This window comes from Tauraco erythrolophus, chromosome 1 (genome assembly GCF_009769465.1).
Source record: "Tauraco erythrolophus isolate bTauEry1 chromosome 1, bTauEry1.pri, whole genome shotgun sequence".
NCBI lineage: Eukaryota > Metazoa > Chordata > Aves > Musophagiformes > Musophagidae > Tauraco > Tauraco erythrolophus.
The window spans coordinates 135,917,211-135,937,949 of record NC_141465.1 but is presented as its reverse complement, the minus strand read 5'-3'; the positions used below and the strand labels follow the sequence as shown (position 1 = coordinate 135,937,949).

At 48.1% G+C, this 20,739-nt stretch overlaps 1 protein-coding gene across 3 annotated transcripts in view; it reads left to right on the top strand.

Moving 5' to 3' along the window:
• The window catches only part of FAM168A (family with sequence similarity 168 member A), a 223,574-nt gene that overhangs the window by 180,838 nt on the left and 21,997 nt on the right, over positions 1-20,739 (top strand). For all 3 annotated transcript variants that reach the window (XM_086622374.1, XM_086622360.1, XM_086622366.1), the window contains one exon: positions 15,931-16,011. In XM_086622374.1, coding sequence (XP_086478500.1) covers positions 15,931-16,011 — 81 coding nt within the window. The remainder of the gene's footprint in view (positions 1-15,930; positions 16,012-20,739) is intronic.

The following is a 20,739-nucleotide window of genomic DNA, read 5'->3' as shown; positions in this document are numbered from 1 at the left end:
CGTCCTCAACCCAGACAGCTGCAGTGAGGCCGGGGAGGTTCCTTTTGGATGTAGGTGGGAAGTAAAACTCAGGTAGAACTGGAAAAGTAATGGATATGGGAATCATCTTTTTTTGGCCAACAGCTTGCAACTGTATTGAACAGTAAAAAATGGTCTAAAAGCAAGTTTTCTCTGAGCAAGGGAAAATGAAGGCCACGTATGCCCAAAACAGTGCTTCTGTCGTTTTCTTAAAGTCTTTTAGGTCTTGTAAAGTCTCTTAATTCCCTGGCATGCTGAAGGCAACAGCTTCAAGCTGACACATTGGATCATGCAACCACAAGGGCCCATGGAAGAGCTCAGACCTCTGCGCAAATCCACAGCTCTTCCTGCCTAATTCCCAAGAAACCAGGATTCTCCAGCTCTGCAGGGCAGGGAGGCCTCAGCAGCCATCACCTGCCTTTGACCTCCAGCTGGGAAAATCTCTTCCAGGCAGGCAGGACTCCGTTAGGTCAACGTTGTGACTCTGTGAAATGGAGACGAATAGACCATACCATCATGCCATCAACTGAAGGTTTTCTCTCCATCACCTTTCATGCCAAAGGCACCTCTGCTGCTCCCATGACTTTCAGTAATGCTTTCTTAGAAGTCTGTACCATATAAAGGAAATGGTCCTAAAAAAGAAATGTTTTTTTGCCAGATTCGTGTAGTTTTTGTCAGGTCTTTTGGGGGAGGTTGGGTTTATACTGAAGGTTGCAGAGGTACGATTGTGTTATCTACATGATTGTGTTATCTGTGATGCCTGTAAAGCTCCTGTCTCTGTAGTCTCCAAGTATTGTGCTTGATGCAAGATGTGGATGACCTGTAAAAAAACCCTCCTTCAAAGACTGTGTGCTTTCACACGAGTGGAATTCACCACCCTTTGGGTCAAGCTGTGGTCCTGCGGAGGGAGAGGAAGGAGAGGGAAGAAGATACAGAAGTTTTCACACTAGAGGACTTGCACTTTTCCTTCCTCATCTCCTACTCTTTCCTTCCTCCTCTGGACCTACTCTTCAGGTCCAGAGCTGCCTCCCCTCCTGGGGAGCCTGCCTACCCCTGCATAACGTCTTCACAGTCCTGGAAATGTGAAGCTAGAGTGAAGCCAGAGACTCAGGAGGCGGTGAGGCTCCATTATATCCTTCCTTCATGCCAAAATTAGATGTGAGCCAGCAACGTGCGCCTGTAGCCCAGAAAGCCAGTTGTATCCTGGTTGAGGATACAATATCCAGGTTGAGAGAGTTGGTTCTCCCCTTTACTCCCATCTCATGTGACCCCATCTAGAGTACTGTGGGATTCCCAGTACCAGAAAGACATGGACTTGTTAGAGCAAGTCCAGAGGAACGCCATGAAAATGGTCAAAAGGCTGGAATATCTCTCCTATGGATAAAGGGTTGACTACCGGCTTGATATGAGCCAGCAGTGTGCCCAGGTGGCCAAAAAGGCCAATGGGATACTGGCGTGTATCAAGAATAGTATGACCAGCAGGAACAGGGAAGTGATCCTGCCCCTGTACTCGGCACTGGTGAGGCCGCACCTGGAATATTGTGCCCAGTTTTGGGCCCCTCGCTTTAAGAGAGATATTGAGCTCCTGGAGCGAGTCCAGAGAAGGGCGACCAAACTGGTCAAGGGGCTGGAAAATAAAACTTATGGGGAGCGGCTGAGGGAGTTGGGGCTGTTTAGCCTGGAGAAGAGGAGGCTGAGGGGAGACCTGATTACGGCCTATAAATACTTGAGAAAGATGGTGGGGAGGTGGGGGAAGGACTCTTTACATTAGTGTTGGGTGATAGAACAAGGGGAAACGGGCATAAGCTTAGTCAGGGGAGATTCAGGTTGGATGTTAGGAAGTATTTCTTCTCTGAAAGGGTTGTCAGCCACTGGAATAGGCTGCCCAGGGAGATGGTTGAGTCCCCATCCCTGGATGTGTTTAAGAATAGGGTGGATGATCTACTTGAGGATATGGTTTAATGGGGATTAGGGATGGTTGGGCTCGATGATCTCTAAGGTCTTTTCCAACCTAGAAATCTATGAAATCTATGAAATCTATGAAAGGCTGAGAGAGTTGGCGTGATTCAGCCTGGAGAAGAGAATTCTCTACGGAGACTTTCTTGTGGCCTTTCAATATATAAAAGGAGCTTCTAAGAAAGACAGAGATTTTTTTACCAGGGCCTGTAGTGACAGGACAAGGGGCAATGGTTTTCGACTGAAAGAGGGGAGATTTAGGTTGGGCATAGGGAGGAAATGTTTCACAATGAGGGTGGTGAGACACTGGCACACATTGCCCAGAGAAGTTGTGGATGTCTTATCATTGGACGTGCTCAAGGCCAGGTTGGATTGGGGTTTGAGCAACCTGGTCTAGTGGCAGATGTCCCTGCCCATGGCAGGGGGGTTGGAACTGAATGATCTTTGAAAGGTCCCTTCTAACTCAAACCATTCTGTGATTCTGTGGTTGCCCAGGGAACAGAGACAGCACAAAGCCCTGTGCACTGATGGGAAGGACGTACCCTGCTCCAGCCAGAGCCCTGCTACCTTCAGATCCTTCCCCACTGCTGCTAGTCTACAGGCTGTGGGGGCTTGGCCATCTGTCTGCAGCTCATCACGAGGTCTCCCATCAGCATGAATGCACAAGGGCAACTCTTGAACAGTAGATACGATATATTGCCCCATTTCATTGAAGTCCTTCAATTTTCCTGGGATCAGACAGCAGTACTGACTTACAACCCTCAGCAGCAGCGAGCGTGAGATATGATTTTCCAGCTCTGTGATGAGTAAAGAGCCTCAATCTGAGTACATGGTCAGCCACTGCTGGTCTATATGGACATCAGTTTTTAAAAATGGGAGACAACAGCACCAGCGATGCCGTGGGTGCCTTTAGAGTCCACATGAAGATTGGTTTTGCATGGCCGTGGGTAACGAGCAAGAAATAAGTTGCTGCTTATATAAAGGAAAGGACCTTTCAGGTGGAAAAAGAACCAACTGTGAAAGGTCTCCAGGGAAGAGAGCCGGTCATCCAATGTTAGAGCAAATCTTTTTTTAAAAAACAGTTCCTGTGTCTGGTGAATACGTGTTCGTTTGACTGCTCTACTCTTGGGCTGATGAGGCTTGAAGCAGTAATAAGGGGGTGGCACTTTTTCATGGGGATGAATGTATTTATTATCCTCAGAGACTTCAGAAACGCTGGATTCTCAATCATCCGTTAACTTGCTCTTCAGAACGGTCCCACCCTTGCTTTCAGCTTTTCCTCTCTTTTTACACCCATTTAGCATGAGTGGGCTGGAATAGAATCATAGAATCATAGAATCATAGAATCGTTAGGGCTGGAAGGGACCTTCAAAGGCCATCTAGTCCAACCCCCCTGCAAGGAACAGGGATATCTCCAACTAGATCAGGTTGCTCAGGGCCTCATCCAACCGGGCCTTGAACGTCTCCAGGGATGGAGCATCCACCACCTCTCTGGGCAACCTGTTCCAGTGTTCTACAACTCTCATGGTAAAAAATTTTTTCCTAATATCCAACCTGAATCTACCTCCCTCTATTTTAAAACCATTACCCCTTGTCCTATCACAACTGGCCCTCCTGAACAGCCTCTCCCCATCTTTCTTGTAGGCCCCCTTGAGGTACTGGAAGACCGCTATAAGGTCACCCCGGAGCCTCCTCTTCTCCAGCCTGAACAGCCCCAACTCTTTCAGCCTGTCCTCATAGGAAAGGTGCTCCAGCCCTCTTATCATCTTTGTGGCCCTCCTCTGGACCCTCTCCAACTGGTCCATGTCCTTCTTATGTTGGGGACTCCAGAACTGGACGCAATACTCCAAGTGAGGTCTCACGAGGGCAGAGTAGAGGGGGAGAATCACCTCCCTTGACCTGCTGGCCACGCTCCTCTTGATGCAGCCCAGGATGCGGTTGGCCTTCTGGGCCGCAAGAGCACATTGCCGGCTCATATTGAGCTTCTCGTCCACCATGAATAGTTTCATGGCAAGGCAACGAGTGATGGGATACTGGCGGTAACGTGGGACAATCGGTGTAAAATGAAACCTGGCCCAGGCTCTGGGCTCCCTGTAGCATCAAGGAGCATTTGCAGATCTGGATGCTTGTCCTTTGTAATGCTTGAGGAGAAGCACGGGAGAGGTTTGGGTAGTGCTTGAGATGGAATCACAGAATCACAGAATCCCAGAATGTCAGGGATTGGGAGGGACCTCAAAGGATCATCTAGTCCAATCCCCCTGCCGGAGCAGGACCACCTAGATCAGATCACACCAGAACGCGTCCAGGCGGGTTTGGAACATCTCCAGAGAAGGAGACTCCACAACCTCTCTGGGCAGCCTGTCCCAGTGTTCTGGTACCCTTACTGGGACGAAGTTCTTCCTCATGTTTAAGCAGAACCTCCTATATTCCAGCTTATATCCATTTACCCTTGTCCTGTCATTGGATGCCAGTGAGAAGAGCCTGGCTCCATCCTCATGACAGTCACCCTTTCCATATTTATAAACATGAATGAGGTCCCCCCTCAGTCTCCTCTTCTCCAAGCTAAAGAGACCCAGCTCCCTCAGCCTTTCCTCATCAGGGAGATGCTCCACTCCCTTCATCACCTTTGTGGCCCTGCGCTGGACTCTCTCAAGCAGTTCCTTGTCCTTCTTGAACTGAGGGGCCCAGAACTGGACACAATATTCCAGATGCGGCCTCACCAGGGCAGAGTAGAGGGGGAGGAGAACCTCTCTCGACCTACTAACCACACTCCTTCTAATACACCCCAGGATGCCATTGGCCTTCTTGGCCACAAGGGCACATGGCTGGCTCATGGTCATCCTGCTGTCCACCAGGACCTCCAGGTCCCTTTCCCCTGTGCTGTAAACGAGTACGATCGCCGTGTTTGGTTCAACTGTTACATTGTTCTGCGTGGGATGAGAAGAAAGGTTCTTCCTGCTGTGGTTGCCTTTGTGAGCTGGCAAAACAGGATTCACTCAGATTCATGTAATGTTAAATATTAAGCATAAACCAAAATAGAAATCAGTTTAGGAGGGTTTCAGCTCTGTCCTCCGGAGTTAGAGACTGCTTCTAGACTTAGGTTTGATGTGGAAAACTCTGTGAATTGAGGAATAGACATTTTGAGCTATGAAAGGAGTGTTGGTACAACGGATGTGGCTTTTAAAATGCACGAGGCCAAAATTAAGCCTGGAGGGTAAGTGAGATCTAATGGGTGAGAGATGTCTTGATGTTTTAGGACTGAGTTTGACCCAAGTTCCAGTTGAAGGACAGTAACATCTTAAAACACACTGGCAATCTCACGTACAATCATTTAATCGTACCTGTAGCATCCTAATTGCCCTCAGCCTGTAAGTTACTTGTGACAATGGGCTCCTGCTTGGTCTTGGAAGCGTTGCTCTCCGTTGACCTTGCTGCAGCCTCATGCCCACCAAGGCAGCTGAACCTGTAAAACAAGCAGCCTGATAGTGTTGGGTCATGGCTTATACGAGAGGATGAACAGGCTGGCCATGAATTGGCTGGCCAGGTCCACTGTTGGAGTGAGTCCAGAGGAGAGCCACAAAGATGATCCAAGGGCCAGAGCACCACTCCTATGAAGACAGGATGAGAGAGTTGGGGTTGGTCAGCCTGGAGAAGAGAAGGCTCTGGGGAGATCTTATGGAAATATTCAGTACCTAAAGAGGCCTACAAGAAAGCTGGAGAGGGACTTTTGACAAGGGTGTGTAGTGATAGGACAAGGGGCAATGGCTTTAAACTGGAAGAGGGGAGATTTTGATTAGATCTAAGGAAGAAATTTTTCGCTCTGAGGGTGGTGAGGCACTGGAACAGGTTGCCCAGGAGAAGTTGTGGCTGCCCCATCCCTGGAAGTGTTCAAGGCCAGGTTGGATGAGGCTTTGGGCAACCTGGTGTAGTGGAGGGTGTCCCTGCCCATGGCAGGGGGGTTGGAACTGAATGATCTTTGAGGTCCCTTCCACCCCAAACCATTCTATAATTTGATTCTATGAACATCTGAAGGAACAACAGGAATACCTGCCCCATATCAGGTAGGCAACTGTGTCATATCAGGGCAGCTACACACCTAATTTAGGTGCCTTAAGTGGGATAAATCTGGAGCAATTAATCTATGATTCAAGTGAATGATGTTTTAAGTACTCCCCATTGAACAGAGAAGGTCTATAAAATGCCCTGTGTAAGAAGCCATTCAGAGGTCGCATGCACCTCCCATGCACCAAGGGATGTGCCCCGGAGGACAACTCCCCAAAGGGCAGGAGAAGATGTACGGCTCAAGCTCTGAGCTCTGCAGCTGTGCGAGGAGCAAGGCGGGCTGAATAGATGTCCTTCTGGATAGAGAATGGCTCATGGCATGGGAGAGCAAGGTTGGTTTGAGTCTCTGCTGCAAGCCACTTCTGAAGGGCCGTAGCTATTCATCTCTGGAGGCTTGGTTTCCAATGCAGGATGAGTTCCCAGATGTCCTTCTCAGATATTTTCTCCATGCCCCTCAATCATCACGTAATTAGGCACATTCATTCTGCTGTCAATGCTACCAGCAATCAACTTTCAAGAGCATCGCTGCGAGTCTGGCTGGTGGAGGCTTTGGCGGAGCTATGCCAGGAAGCCTGCGTGGTGTCTGCTCTCTAATTTCTCAGCTCTGGGGTAATTCCTCAAGTGCCAAATTTGCATGTTCATGACACAGAATGTGTCTTTTTGCAAGAATAAATTCTCAATCAGTCTAAAGGGAACGGTTTTACAGCAGTGTGAGGTTGAAGACGTGAAGTTTCTCGCGTTTCTGTCCCGAGATGGTACTCATAAATACTATTTTTGGACAGTTTCTGAGGTCTAGGAGATAAAGAGTGAGAAATGGAGGATGGGCTTCAAATATAACATGAAAGTATTTGGCAGGTGAAAATATTTTGGCTTCATGTAGCTGGTCTGAAGAGGTGATCGTAAAGAGAAAATGGTCCTGGACCTGTTGTTGCACCTTCAAAGCTCTTGGTCAGCAGAAGCAAGCTGGCATATGGTTTAAAAGGGAGAAATTATAAAATCGTCCCTTGAATTTATCCACCTTGGAGCAATGAGTGACTCGACATGGACAGTTTCGTGTGGCTGCTTGGCTTTTTAGTCCACTGAATGTTGGTAGTTGATGAGCTCTTGAGATGGTGCAGCAAGTGTCTGAGCAACCATGAGCTGGAGTCCTTGGTGGCAGTGGTCCAACGGGTTGAAGTGTGGTTTGACAGCGCCTTATCCTGCACTTAGATAAGGGACTTTGTTATCTGTCCTTGTAAAAATCCCTGCGCCATGGCCATTAGGAGAGTATCACTGCTCCAGACTTGCTAGGAGAACGAATGAAGGAGACTCCTCTTGGAAATGAATTTAGGCCGTTTGTAGCCATTTAAACCTTCATCAGATAATGGCCAATGGAAACTCTTCTTGAAAAAATTAAACAGCACATTTTGGAAACCAGTGTTGGAAGCGGCAATTCATTCACCCAATCACCGGTGGAAGGCTGAAACATGGACCGAACCACCTGGGCTCTCTGGCCGAAGAGAAGCAGATTCTTTTCCAAGAGTTTCAAGAGTACCCAAGTCCTGCAGAGATCCAGCTCTTGGGGATTTTCAGTGCTGCGTTGGCTGATACGTTATTTAGGTGCTCCCAACAATTTTGCTTGTGATCTGAAGCTGGAAGCTCACCCATACGTGGCGTGAAATCGCAAGTGGGTGGATTATGGTAGGTGCTTCTGGCAGATGCCAAACCCTGGGTGAACGTGTTGAGTTTGGGCTGCTCAAACCAGCGTGCTCCTTTTGAGAAGGACTTTGGTGTGTGATAACCAGACTGGTTCAGTGTAACAGGTTCAGCTCCTCGTATTGATTCCTTCTCTAAGTATTCTCAAGTGCTCTGTCTGCTCCATTTTGTAATGTCTCTGTGCCCCAGGTATGTAGACAACGGAGTTCTGTCTCCGTTTTAGCAAGGCTGGAGGGAAGAAATTAGTGACAGAGGCCCAGGGAAGGTCTCCTGAAGTCCACAGCGGTTCCTGAACACGCCACTGTCTCTTGAATGTGGCTTTTGTGATGTTTGTACATGGAGGAGAGCGCAAATCCAGAAAATGGAGGACAAGAGGGCGTGAATTGTACGATATGTTGAGGTTTATAGTGTGCCTTCAGAAGGCTGTGTTAGATGGGTGTAAAAAATGTGCACAGTCGGTGAGACAACTAGAAACATTAATAAAATTTAAGGGAAAATGTGGCCTGATCCCTGCTTGATACCATATGTTGGTGTCTCCGAAGCTCCGACCTAAAGCTAACGGAGGCAGGCTTGCAGCCTGGCTAAGATGCTGGTTAACCTACGGAGGTTCTTCACTGTCAAAAAGTATCATGGTAATGCATCTGCAGTTTTGTCTTTTTTGTAAATTTGCTTAATTATTTCAAATCTGGATTGCAGTGATATGCTAGAGGGAAGGGATGCCATCCAGAGGGACCTGGACAGGCTTGAGGAGTGTGTCCGTGTCAACCTCATGAAGTTCAAGAAGGCCAAGTGCAAGGTCCTGCACATGGGTGGAGGCAGTGCCCAGTATCAATACAGACTGGGTAATAAAGGATAAAGGAGAAGGTCTTGAGGATGCTGGTAGGTGAAAAACTGGGCATAAGCTGATGATGTGTGCCTGCAGCTCAGAAGACCTATAGTTTGCTGAGCTGCTTCACAAGAAGTGTGGCCAACAGGTTGAGAGAGGAGATTCTCCCCTTCTCCTTTGCCCCCCTGCAGTGCTGCGTTCAGCTCTGGAGTCTCCAGCACAAGAAGGACATGGAGCTGCTGGAGTGGGTCCAGAGGAGGACACGAAGATGATCCGAGGGCTGGAGCACCTCTGCTGTGGAGACAGGCTGGGAGAGTTGGGGCTGTTCAGCCTGGAGAGGAGAAGGCTCCGGGGAGACCTTCCAGCAGCCTTCCAGTATATAAAGGTGACTCTAAGAAAGATGGAGAGGGGCTTTTTACCAAGGCCTTCAGCGACAGGACATGGGGCAATGGTTTAAACTGAAGGAGGGGTAGGTTTAGATTGGACATAAGGAAGAAATTCTTCCCTCTGAGGGTGGTAAGGCACTGGCACAGGTTGCCCAGAGAAGCTGTGGCTGCCCCATCCCTGGAAGTGTTCAAGGCCAGGTTGGATGAAGCTTTGAATGACATGGTCTAGTAGAAGATGTCCCTGCCCATGGCAGGAGGGTTGGAACTAGATGATCTTTAAGGTCCCTTCAACCCAAACCTTCTGTGATTCTGTGATTCAGTGGGTGCAGGGTGCTCATTTACAGCGAGGATGGGCACTGTGTGCTGAAGTCTCCTTTAGAGGAAGCAGACAAATGGGGAGGAGATCTTTGAATGGAGACTTTCCCTCTAAAACTTGCCACAAATGCCTTTGCTATGGGGTTTTAATGTCACTTATCCCTTGTGAATGATCCTCTGGAGCCTGGTGGTGCCGACCTACAGGGTATCACAAGACTTCTTCTGGTGGCTCATGGAAAGAAAGATCCAGAGCTGGTTTGTGCCTGAGGCTGAAGACCCTGAATTTCAAATACCAAAGTGAATGAAAGAGAATAATAAATCTAATCCTCGAACGAGCCCAAACAAACCCTTCCCGTCTATCGCTGCCCATTCAATTCTTTAATCCCCCCACCCTGCTGCCATCCTTTCCACCGAGGGCAGCCCTTTGCCTGCCAACATCTCGGGGTTTTTTTCTCCTGCCCTCTCATTTCTCCCCAGCAATTCAACATTTTTTTTGCCGTACTGTCGTACAGAACAACCCCAGCGGCTGCGTAGGAGCTCGGTACCTCGGGACCAGGAATAAGCTCTCTCAGAAGGATGCCAGGATGGGAAGAGCCGTCTTAAATGCCCCATCCAAACATTTCTTGTCTCGTGCAGAAGAGGTCTGGGGTGAGCTATGGTGCATGGTTACAGATGCATCTGTCTTGCATGTAGGCAGTAAAATACATACAGCTGGAAATAGAATCACAGAATGGGTTGGGTTGGAAGGGACCTCAAAGATCATCCAGTTCCAACCCCCTTCGTTATAGGTGTTCTGAGTATAATCGCGAAGGAGCCTGGGCTGAACAAACGCATCTGAAGTCTCTATATTTAATTTGATATGTATATATATATATAAATATATAATTCTTTTAATTTATTTCATGAGCTCCTTTTATAACACATCTTTTAAAGGTGTGCCTGTTGAAAAGTGGGAGTGGGTAGCTGGGACTTGCAGCCTAAAAGCCGTTCATAGAATCATAGAATCATGGAATGGTTTGGGTTGGAAGGGACCTCAAAGGCCATCCAGTTCCAACCCCCCCGCCATGGGCAGGGACACCCTCCACTATACCAGGTTGCCCAAAGCCTCATCCAACCTGGCCTGGACCACTGCCAGGGATGGGGCAGCCACAGCTTCTTTGGGCAACCTGTGCCAGTAAAGGAATGTTCATCAAAAGCAACGTCGCGCCAAAGAGGACAGGGCCGACGGAGCTGGAGATATTGGTGTTGAAACATTTAGAAAGACATGAAAAATTAAAGGTGGCTTTAAAATACCTGCTTGATGCAGCCCCGCGTGCTCCTCGCTTCGCACAGCCGGTTATTGGCGTCGTAATTTTTCAAACTGTGCTTCTCCGAGCTGGAGCGCTGGATGTTTTCCTTGGGGAGAACATTAAATGAACACCGGCTTTCCTACTCCTATTGATTGCGGAGCTGATATTAAATTAAAATAAAGCAAGAAAACAACTTTTGATTTCTTCTGTGAGGAATCTAATAAATTTTGTTCAATACATTTTCATCTCATTTTCTTTCCTTCTGTAGCATTGCTGTAATAAGGCCCCGAGCCAGAGCAGAGACAGGGTTCCATCACGTGCAGATCCGCACAAGTAGCAAGTAAAGGCTATTTTCTTTCTGACATTTTCATGTCGAAGCCCATGAAGATTAGCAGCACTCAACATTGAACAAGGGAGTTTGGCCCACTTGCTGTTATTTTTGGTTCAAGGTGAAGAGGCAAGACAGACATGGTGGCAGTGGAGCAGGGACAGCAGGACAAAAAGAGATTTATAGGAGGTCTCTTAGGGTATGCAGGGGAAAAATCAGAACAGGATGCCAGATGCTTTGGTGTTGCCACTTCTCCTGAGCTCATTCCTGGTCATTGGATCCGGGCTTTGTCTTATAGCTCAGGGGATGTAAGACATGGGGGTCATCATGAGTTGGAGGGACCTTCAAGATTCATAGATTCATAGATTTCGAGGTTGGAAAAGACCTCAGAGATCATGGAGTCCAACCGTCCCTAATCCCCATTAAACCATATCCCTAAGTAGATCATCCACCCTATTCTTAAACACATCCAGGGATGGGGACTCAACCACCTCCCTGGGCAGCCTATTCCAGTGGCTGACAACCCTTTCAGAGAAGAAATACTTCCTAACATCCAACCTGACGATGATCTAGTTCCAGTCCTGCTGCCATGGGCAGGAACACCTTCCACTACACCAGGTTGCCCAAAGCACCATCCAACCTGGCCTTGAACACTTCCAGGGATGGGGCAGCCACAGCTTCTCTGGGCAACCTGTTCCAGTGCCTCACCACCCTCAGAGGGAAGAATTTCTTCCTCAGATCTTATCGAAATCTCCCCTCTTTCAGTTCAAAGCCATTGCCCTGTGTCCTGTCGCTACACACCCTTCTCCAAAGCCCCTCTCCAGCTTTCTTGTAGCCCCTTTAGGTACTGGAAGGTGCTGGAAGATCTCCCCGGAGCCTTCTCTTCTCCAGGCTGAACAGCCCCAACTCTCTCAGCCTGTCTTCATAGCAGAGGTGTTCCAGCCCTCGCATCATCTCCGTGGCCTCCTCTGGACCCGCTCCAACAGCTCCATGTCGTTCTTGTGCTGGGGACCCCAGAGCTGAACGCAGCACTGCAGGGGGGTCTCAGGAGAGCAGAGCAGAGGGGCAGAATCCCCTCCCTCGCCCCGCTGCCCACGCTGCTCTGGATGCAGCCCAGGACACGGTTGGCTTTCTGGGCTGCCAGCACACGGTGCCAGCTCATGTTGAGCTTCTCATCACCCAACACCCCCAAGTCCTTCTCCTCAGGGCTGCTCTCCATCCATTCTCTGCCCAGCCTGTACTTGTGCTTGGGATTGCCCCGACCCACGTGCAGGACCTTTCTCTTGGCCTTGTTGAACTCCATGAGGTTCTCACATGCCCACCTCTCCAGCCTGTCCAGGTCCCTCTGGATGGCATCCCTTTCCTCCAGCGTGTCCACCACACGACACAGTTGCTATCACAGCAAACTTGCTGTGGGTGCACTTGATCTCACTGCCCATGACGCCACAAAGATATTAAATAGCACCGGCCCCAGTACCGACCCCTGAGGAACACCACTCGTCACTGGCCTCCACTTGGACATGGAGCCATTGCCTGCCACTCTTTGAGTGTGACCATCCAGCCAGTTCCTTATCCACCGAGTGGTCCATCTGGCAGATCCATGTCTGTTCAATTTAGAGACAAGGATGCCCTGCTGGACAGTGTCAAATGCTTTGCACAACTCCAGGTAGATGATGACAGCTGCTCTTCCCTTATCCACCAACACTGTAACCCCATCATAGAAGGACACCAAATTAGTCAGGCACGTTTTGCTCTTAGTGCAGCCATGTTGGCTGTCACCAATCACCTCCTTATTTTCCATGTGCCTTAGCATAGTTGCCAGCAGGATCTGCTCCATGATCTTGCCAGGCACAGAGGTGAGACTGACTGTTCCCTGGGTCTTCCACTTTACCCTTTTTAAAAATGGAGTTAGGTTTCCCCTCTTCTGGTCGGTGGGAACTTCACCGGACCATCACGACTTCTCAAATATGATGGATAATGGTTTAGGAACTTCATCCGCCACTTCCCTCAGGACCCGCAGCTGCGTCTCATCAGGTCCCATGGGGATCATGGGGACTGCAGCTTTTGCTTTCCAGAGGAAGCTTGTTTGTGGTCATTTAGGGGATGAAGAAGAGCCAACAAACATAAATCCTAAGGGCTCAAAAACCAACAAGGTATAAAAATGTCTTGTGTATTTTTAAACCCTGTGGGTTTTGAGTGCTGGGAATTTTCAAGCACGTTTTCCCTGGCACAAATTGCCCCAGATTCTGCTACTTTCTTATCTTTCAGTATGTCTAAAAAAAGCAGCAAACCACATCAATTTTCCTGCACCTTTCCCATCTCCGTTTCCCCTTAAAATAGAAAGGACAAGTTTTCTTGCTGGAGGTCATCACTTACCAAAGCTTATGAGATCAGAGTGGAAGATGGAGTAGAGCCAGGCTGGCTGCGTATTTTCGTGTCCGGAGCCACTAAAGCTTCCTTGATAGAAATGGTATTTATCTGAAATGGAATTATTCTGAAAATGGCCATAACTTTCTTTCAGAATGACAAAAGATACCTCGGTAAGCAAGACGCAGTCCTACCAAGCAGAAGTTAAACCCAAAAAAAGGGAAAGACGACCTAAATATATGGTTGTCTTCATCTGCCTGAAATAACCGTGAAGCCTTTCAATAATTGGCTGGGTGGAAAAGCTTACCCAAAGCCACAGTTTTCCTGTGGTCTGAAAGTCATCTGATTTATTTCAGGCTTGGGGTTTTTTTTACGTATAAACCTAATGTTTACAATTTTCATCCGAGTAAAAGAGAAGGGCTTTTTCGCTGAATTTGGCAGTGTGTGGGCGCTGGTGGTATCTCAGAGGAAACATTTGTTGCATGTAGCCACACAGGACTGTGTTTGTCGTGGTTGTTGGCTTAAAGACTATTAGTTAAGGACAATTATTAAGGACTACTGCAACAGTTATGGGATTCAGGACTTATTTGGTGGGATTAGTCAGCAGCAAAGACCAGAAGAATCTCTTGGTGCCCCGAGAGGCTATCATCTAGATCCTGTCCCTTGTTGACGAGCAAGGGTCTTCCCAACGCCATGGCACGCACGCACAGCCATCAGCTACTAAACTGTATGTCAAGGAGATAAAATCTCGTGTAGAAACATGGTTTGAGAGCATTATAGGGAAAATACGCTTGGTGTGGTCAAGCAGTGAGCTGGACACGTAGCCAGATTGGTCAGGAAGCAATGAGGGATCATCGAGCTCGAGCAGGCGATGGGAGGACCCTGGAGAGGTGAATGTACTGGAAAAGAAACGGTTATCTTCTAATGAAGCAGAGAGTAGGCAGAGATATTTCTGCTTTAAGATCTTCATCATTAATGTTCTGCTTGCAATCACTGGATCTGCAAATAACTTTCCGAGGAGCTTCTTGATTGCTGGAAGGCTGTATATATTCCTGAGCACGATGACAACATAGTTTTATGTAGCCTGGGGAAAAAAAAAAAAATAAAATCTGTTAAACTGCTGCTTATCCAACATTAACTACAGCAATTTTTAATTAACCTGATTTAGAAGCCAAATATATCGCTGATGAAAATGAGGGGGTAGAACGTACAGTCATTTATTCCAGTACAGTGGTCATGATTGTTGAATTAAGATTTATTCAAATGAACCTCAAAATTTTGCCGCAGTAGTCGGCTGTGTGCCGGGTGCCAGGTTGTAGAAATCCGCACGCAGTCGGAGAGCAGAGAGCTTTGGGGCACGGGGACTGCGATGTGTTTGCCTTGCTGCTCAGAAAGGGGGAGGAAAGACCCACGTTTGCTTTTATTTAATAAAGCAAAAAAAAAAAAAAAAATTTGGGTGTGGATCGACTGCTAATTACCTCTTTCCAGCCTTTGCTGGCAACCAGCAGGCAGCGTCAGTGGAGCCTGGCGTGGAAAGATTCTCCAAGGGTCATTTTGTCTACCGTTGGGTTGGCTCTGCTCTGGGACGATGGCCAACGAGATGCACAGACAAACCAGGGCAGTGGCCGTGGCGGGGAAGCACAGCAAAGCCAAACTCTCCACCAGCAAAGGAAGATTAACATGTCCCGTTCGGTCTGTCGGAGAGATTTACGCAGGAGCACGTAAGAAGGGATGGAGTTATTCGAGTGTTACCGTCTTCAGTTGGGAAGACTTCCTAGAAATGGAGGTAGAGTGGTAGACAAAAGCAAAATGGAGCAAATTGAGGTGTGGATGTTGTCGTCTGTGGTCTTCACGGAGGACGAGAACTTCTAATGAAGTGAGAGTTTGGTGCACTGTGTGTGGGTGCACGTAGGGACTCGGGTCTGCAGCGTTCCGTGATTTCCAGTCCTTCACATAGCTGACTGAGCTGAGCTGATTTCCCCTGAACTCCCTGTGACCGCTCCGAGTGAAGATGATGAAAACCGAAGACGCTCTGCAACCTTTTCTGAAGTGCCCATTAAAAACTCATGCGGCTTCAAAGGGTACGCGCTGCCGTGCGTGTTCCTTCCAGGTGGCCTGGCAGGTAATCGGGTCCCTCCCAGGGGTGGCAGTTGTGCAGTCATGAGTGAAGATAAGGGCTGGCATTTTTTCATGCAGCATCGCTACCATCCCTTTAGCAAGAAGCTCTGGTTAATGGAAGTGCTGGGCACCAAGGGCTTGGGCCAGGTGCTGAGCTCTGCTGTTGGAATGCAAAGTTCTACGACGATCGAGCTACGATGGCTGCAGCAGCCGAGGAGAACCTTTCAAACACAGCTGTGCTGGTGGGTTTCCGTAGGTGAATTTTGCATTCGGGGTGTGTGCTTTCTCGGTGGAGCGCCTTGAACATTCCTTCATTCTGCATTCTGGTTCTCGTCCTCGTTTCTAGAGGAGTAAAGGTGAAATATTGATGATGTCGCGTGGAAGTCTGTAGAGCACATTCATAGTCCTTCCTACACCCTGGCCACCCGAGAGTACATCTGTGCTCTACCTCCCAGCTGTGCCGATGGCCTCTTTGCTCACGCGGGATGTTCATCGCTTGCCGGGGATGCTGTCCTCTTCTCTCTCCCTGTTGGCAAAAGCATAATTTCTCTTTTTTTTTTCTCCTTGCAGGTTATCCGACGGGCTATCCCACCGCTGCCCCAGCCTACAACCCAAACATGTATCCAACCAGCAGCCCCGGCTACGCCCCAGGTAAAGATCTGTGTATCGGGCACGTGGAAGCGGGCAGGAGGATTTACCTTCCCCGGCTGGGTGCACAGAACCCAGCAGGTCCGTGTGCTTGTCAGCAGATATTTTCCATGGAAGGGGCCCGTGTTGAGCTCTTCCCTTCCTAACTCTGCCGTTGACTTCACGCCCTCCGTTGGGAATATTTGTCTACGTTGCCAAGTACTTTTGAGCCATGAATTATATCTTGATACCAGTGCCAGGAATTTTACAGTCCTCGTCGCTGTGATACCTGCACGTCGATGGCTTTTCTGAATACCACAGGCTATCTCCTCGACATTGCCTTCCCACTGGTTGTCCTTCTCCCCTCCTTCCATGTGATAGGTGCAACCATGTCTTGTTTGGTGTCTAGATCTCCTGCGCTGTGTCTTTACTGTCCCCTGCTTTCCCGTGGCACTGACGGACCCAGGGACTGTCCTAGTGTCTTCTTCTGTTCAGCAGCTACTCTTCACCACCCTGAAATGTCTCTTTGAAAGATGCAGCAAGCTCTTCCTGGCCGAACTCTGGAACTCTTCTGCCTTAGCCTTGGTGCACTGGTTATCTTTGACAGCACTAGCTGTCCTCTTCTCCATAAAATCTTGTGTTCCCCTGGCTTTCCCGGTTTGGCCAGTTGTTTTCTACCTCTGCTGCAGCGTGTCCATGGGGACGTATTTGTCATCTGCCTCTTTTAGCTTTCCATGACAGCTTGGCCAAGCTCTGCCCTTCATTGCCTTCTCCACTACTCCCCTTCTATCTCTGGGAAACCTTACAAGGTCTTAATTTTTCAGGGAATTCTTCATTTTTCACATCAACCACATGCTCTTTCGCATCCTCCTTTGCAGTTCCTCTGAACCATCCTACCAGCCAGGCTGATGGGTAACGTGTTCATCCTCCATAGCTCAACCCCTGCACTGGAGCCCTGTTCTCTCTGCCATCTCCAATCTTGGCAAATTCTCCTCCATCCCTTCTGGAGAGCTGGTATAAAACTAATTTTTCCAGCCCGCTGCTGTCACCGTGTCATCGCCCTCTTCGCCTCCCTCTTGCTCATATCCAACACAGTCTTTTTTTTTTTAGAAACAACACCCCCTCCATTCATCCGTGGTGTCCAGAGCCTTATTGCTCTTTCGACTCAGCCAGTGATGTCTGTCCTCTTCACCTCTTACCTTTCCAAACAAGTGTCTCCCTTGTTCCTTCTGCTCCTCTCACTGGAAGGAGGCTTCCCCTTATCAGTCACAAAGCCATTTTCATTTGAATTCCTCCATTAGTCATGATTTTTTTTTGACAAAGCCCCATGGCTAGACTGCCAAGCTCCTTCCCTTCTCTGCTGTTGAGCTCCATCTCTCCACACCTCCCTTCTGTCTGGTTTCCACTGTTGTCTCTTGGCCAAACACATATCCAGTCCATAGCTCTGGTTATGTTGCTGTGTAGATGCAGAGAAAGGTCTGGATGGAGGAGGTCGCACACACATCCAGGACCTTCCTGCCTGACCAGAGAGAGCTGGAGAGGACAAAGCCATCAAAGCATGTGGGTGGAATAAATACAAACACAGTCATGCCCTGTCCATCACTTTGAGGTTGAACACCTCATCTACGTGAGGTGGGGAGATGAGGGAATTGCTTATAGCCAAGGGTTGCCAATGGTACAGGATTCATGTAGATTAGGACAGAATGTGAATTAATCACTGGAGCTGCTGTCAAAGAACTTCCAGCAGGGACATTTCTTATTCCAGAAGAAGGAGACCTTCCACTGTTTTTAAGTCAGAGAAGTTACTTCAAAGCAAAAGCAGGAGTCATAGAGTAATTCTCACCTGTCCACCAGGAGTTATCTTCACCACAGCATGGTCTAATGAGGTTCTATGCTTAATGCAGAACATTTGAGTTGCTCTGCTAAATCAGTCGCTTGCTTTTTTATGCTTTCGAGCCCAAACTTGGAAACCTTTATAGAAGTCTTTCTTTTTGGAGATGAAGACTTCTCTTAGGCCCCCACTCAGGAAAAAATTTAACTGAAGTCAAACCTACATTTAAGTACTTTACTGAAACCAGCCCTTTGGAAGGACCAAGCGACCTAGAGTTTTTAAAGCAGGGTTAAGTTCTCTGCTTTCAGCCAAATTACCTGAGAGATGGGAGCCTCTTGGCATGACAAAGGGTGGTGGAAACCCAAGGGCTAAGTAGCAGTTTCAAAATGTAACTCTTATCCAAAGTGAATTAAGTGAAAAGTAGTAGAAGAAAAGGAAATCTCCTACTTAATAGCAGTCTTGAGATCTTGTTGCCCAGAGAAGCTGTGGCTGCCCCATCCCTGGAAGTGTTCAAGGCCAGGCTGGATGGGGCTTTGAGCAACCTGGTGTAGTGGAAGGTGTCCCTGCCCATGGCAGGGGGTTTGGAACTAGATGATCTTTGAAGGTCCCTTCCAACCCAACCTGTTGTGTGATTGGAACATTATTTTTTAGCTGTGGATTTTTTAGGCTGTAGTGCGTTATCAGAGGATTTTCTTTAAGGGGTATGGTCACATAGGTCAAATGCAAAAATGGGCAGCGTCTGAACTGTGGTTGGAAAAGCACTTCTGAAATCAGGACTGTGCCTTTTTTCATGTTTTTTGTGAAAAAGGCCTGAAGAAAATCTCTTGCTCGCCCCTTTCCAAGCGCACATTGAAGGTGAAAAACAATATCTTGCCCTTCGTTCTGACTTCATGGTTTTTTTTGGTTGGCTGAGATGTTTCTTCTGAATGCTTTTTAAACATTCTGAATAAAGCCATCTTTGCAGCTAAGTGCTCAGCGGTCATCGGAGTGAAATAGATGCTTGCGTAACGCACACAAAGGTGGACTTTGTGGTGGTCTGGGTGAACCCTTTCTCCTGCCAATTGCCCAGTTTTTGTCATAAAACCGGTGGATCCCCAGGCTCGGGAGCTTTCCAAGGCTGATGAGCAGCAGTGAGGGTTTTGTTGCCAAAAACTTTCGGTGCCGTCTTCTCCACGTCCCAGTTTAAATTCAGCGTTGGTTTGCAAGGTTATTAAATAACGCCGTTTACTGCAGATGGGTCTGTAAGGGATCTGTTGGGTTTTGTTTGGGTTTATGTGCTTCTGGGAGGGTCTTCAGCTGCGTTTCTTCCCACTGAAAATCTTAACGTGTAATATGAAACAAGGTTTATTCCCCTAGACGTGTGCTGGTCACCCTCCAATTGCTCTGAAGGATATAACACTGAAAGAATAAAAGGAAAAGACATCCACAGCATCAAAAAAAAAAACCTCACAAATTTATTAGTGGCTTGTCCTGCCAGAGGCTGGCAATGTCCTCCCAGCTCAGCTGTGTTTAGAGCAGCTTTCTTGCCTATTGGCTTGGACATCATGAAATGTCTCTGGTCTCCAGCCACTGCTTGTGCCTTGCACTGGCAGGAGCTCCACCACTGAGTGGGGAGATGGCCAAGGGGGACACCCAAGGGAAAGGGAACACCAAATCGCTGCAGGACAAGGAATATTTTTTTCTGAGGGGGTCTATCTTGCTTCTTGTACATCTCAGGCACCATCCTTGGGAGGCTGGAGTTCCGACTAGCAAACGAATCGAAGCAACCCCCAGAAATGCGGTGCTGCTATCCGGACAAAATAACTTTTCTTTGCAAAAGCTTGATGAAATCCACATGTTTCCCTGGAAAGATTTTATTTCAGCTCAGTTTAATTTTCCAAATTAGAAAGAAAGAAAAAAGGATTAGGAGATTTTCACGTAGTTTAGCAATTGCCACATTTAGAGAAGATTTGTTTCTCTTTAGCTGTATAGACCTTAGCTCTCCAACCCTTCCCGCTCAGGTCCCTTTCATCAGAAAGAGAGACCTCCCTAGAGAGACATTTAGCCCATCTTTGGGGATAGATGCCCCATGGATGCCTGTCTGGCCTACTAGGAGAGCTTGAGATGAATCCTGCCTGGGATGTCCTTCACGCTTACGAGGAACAGGAACCCAAGGTGGGTTTGTAGATGCTCTCTCAAGTACCTCTGGTACAGTCAAGATACCCTCAGTGAAGGAGACCTCTAGGGTGATGTTTTATGGGATTGCTTTCTTGGTATAGGTTAGGATAGTAGGAATAGATTGAAAAGTGAGACCCACCTGGCATGTAAAAGAGTAGGTCCTGGAGTGGGCTTGAGGACAAGTCTCCTCTCCAGCAAAGAAGTTGCTTGCATCCACAACAAAGACAAGAACGAAGTGGATGCCCCAACCCAGACAGTGAAGAAACAGTCAAGAAGACCAAGAGAGACCAAGGAAACACAGGGATAACCATGGAAACTGGGGTTTGCACAGGTGGGCAGCAGCAAGCCCTTGAGTACCCCCCATCATTCTTGCAGCAGAGTCTACAGCCTGTGTCCTCCACCCAGCAGAAAGGAGCCCCCACGCTCAGCCAGGGCCAGGTTGTCCATGCACCTTGGTCTCTCCTCCCTAAAATCGGCCAGATTGGCCTTGAGAAATTTCCTTGCAATTGTTCGGTATGGAATAATCTGCCCCAAACCTCATTAGTCAGCGGCTTTTATAGGCACAAAACCACAAAGACTTTGATTTTTCCCTACCTTTATGCTGGTGGCTGTGGCTGTGGGTGTCCTCTCTTTCATTAAAGATGCTTAACCTCCCCCATGCTTTGATTCTCGCTGTATTTTCTTGCTACAATACCTTGCAGCAAGCAATCCTGCAGATTAATTAAGGCTTGGTTTATTTATTTTTTTAAAAGCAATGCAAATAA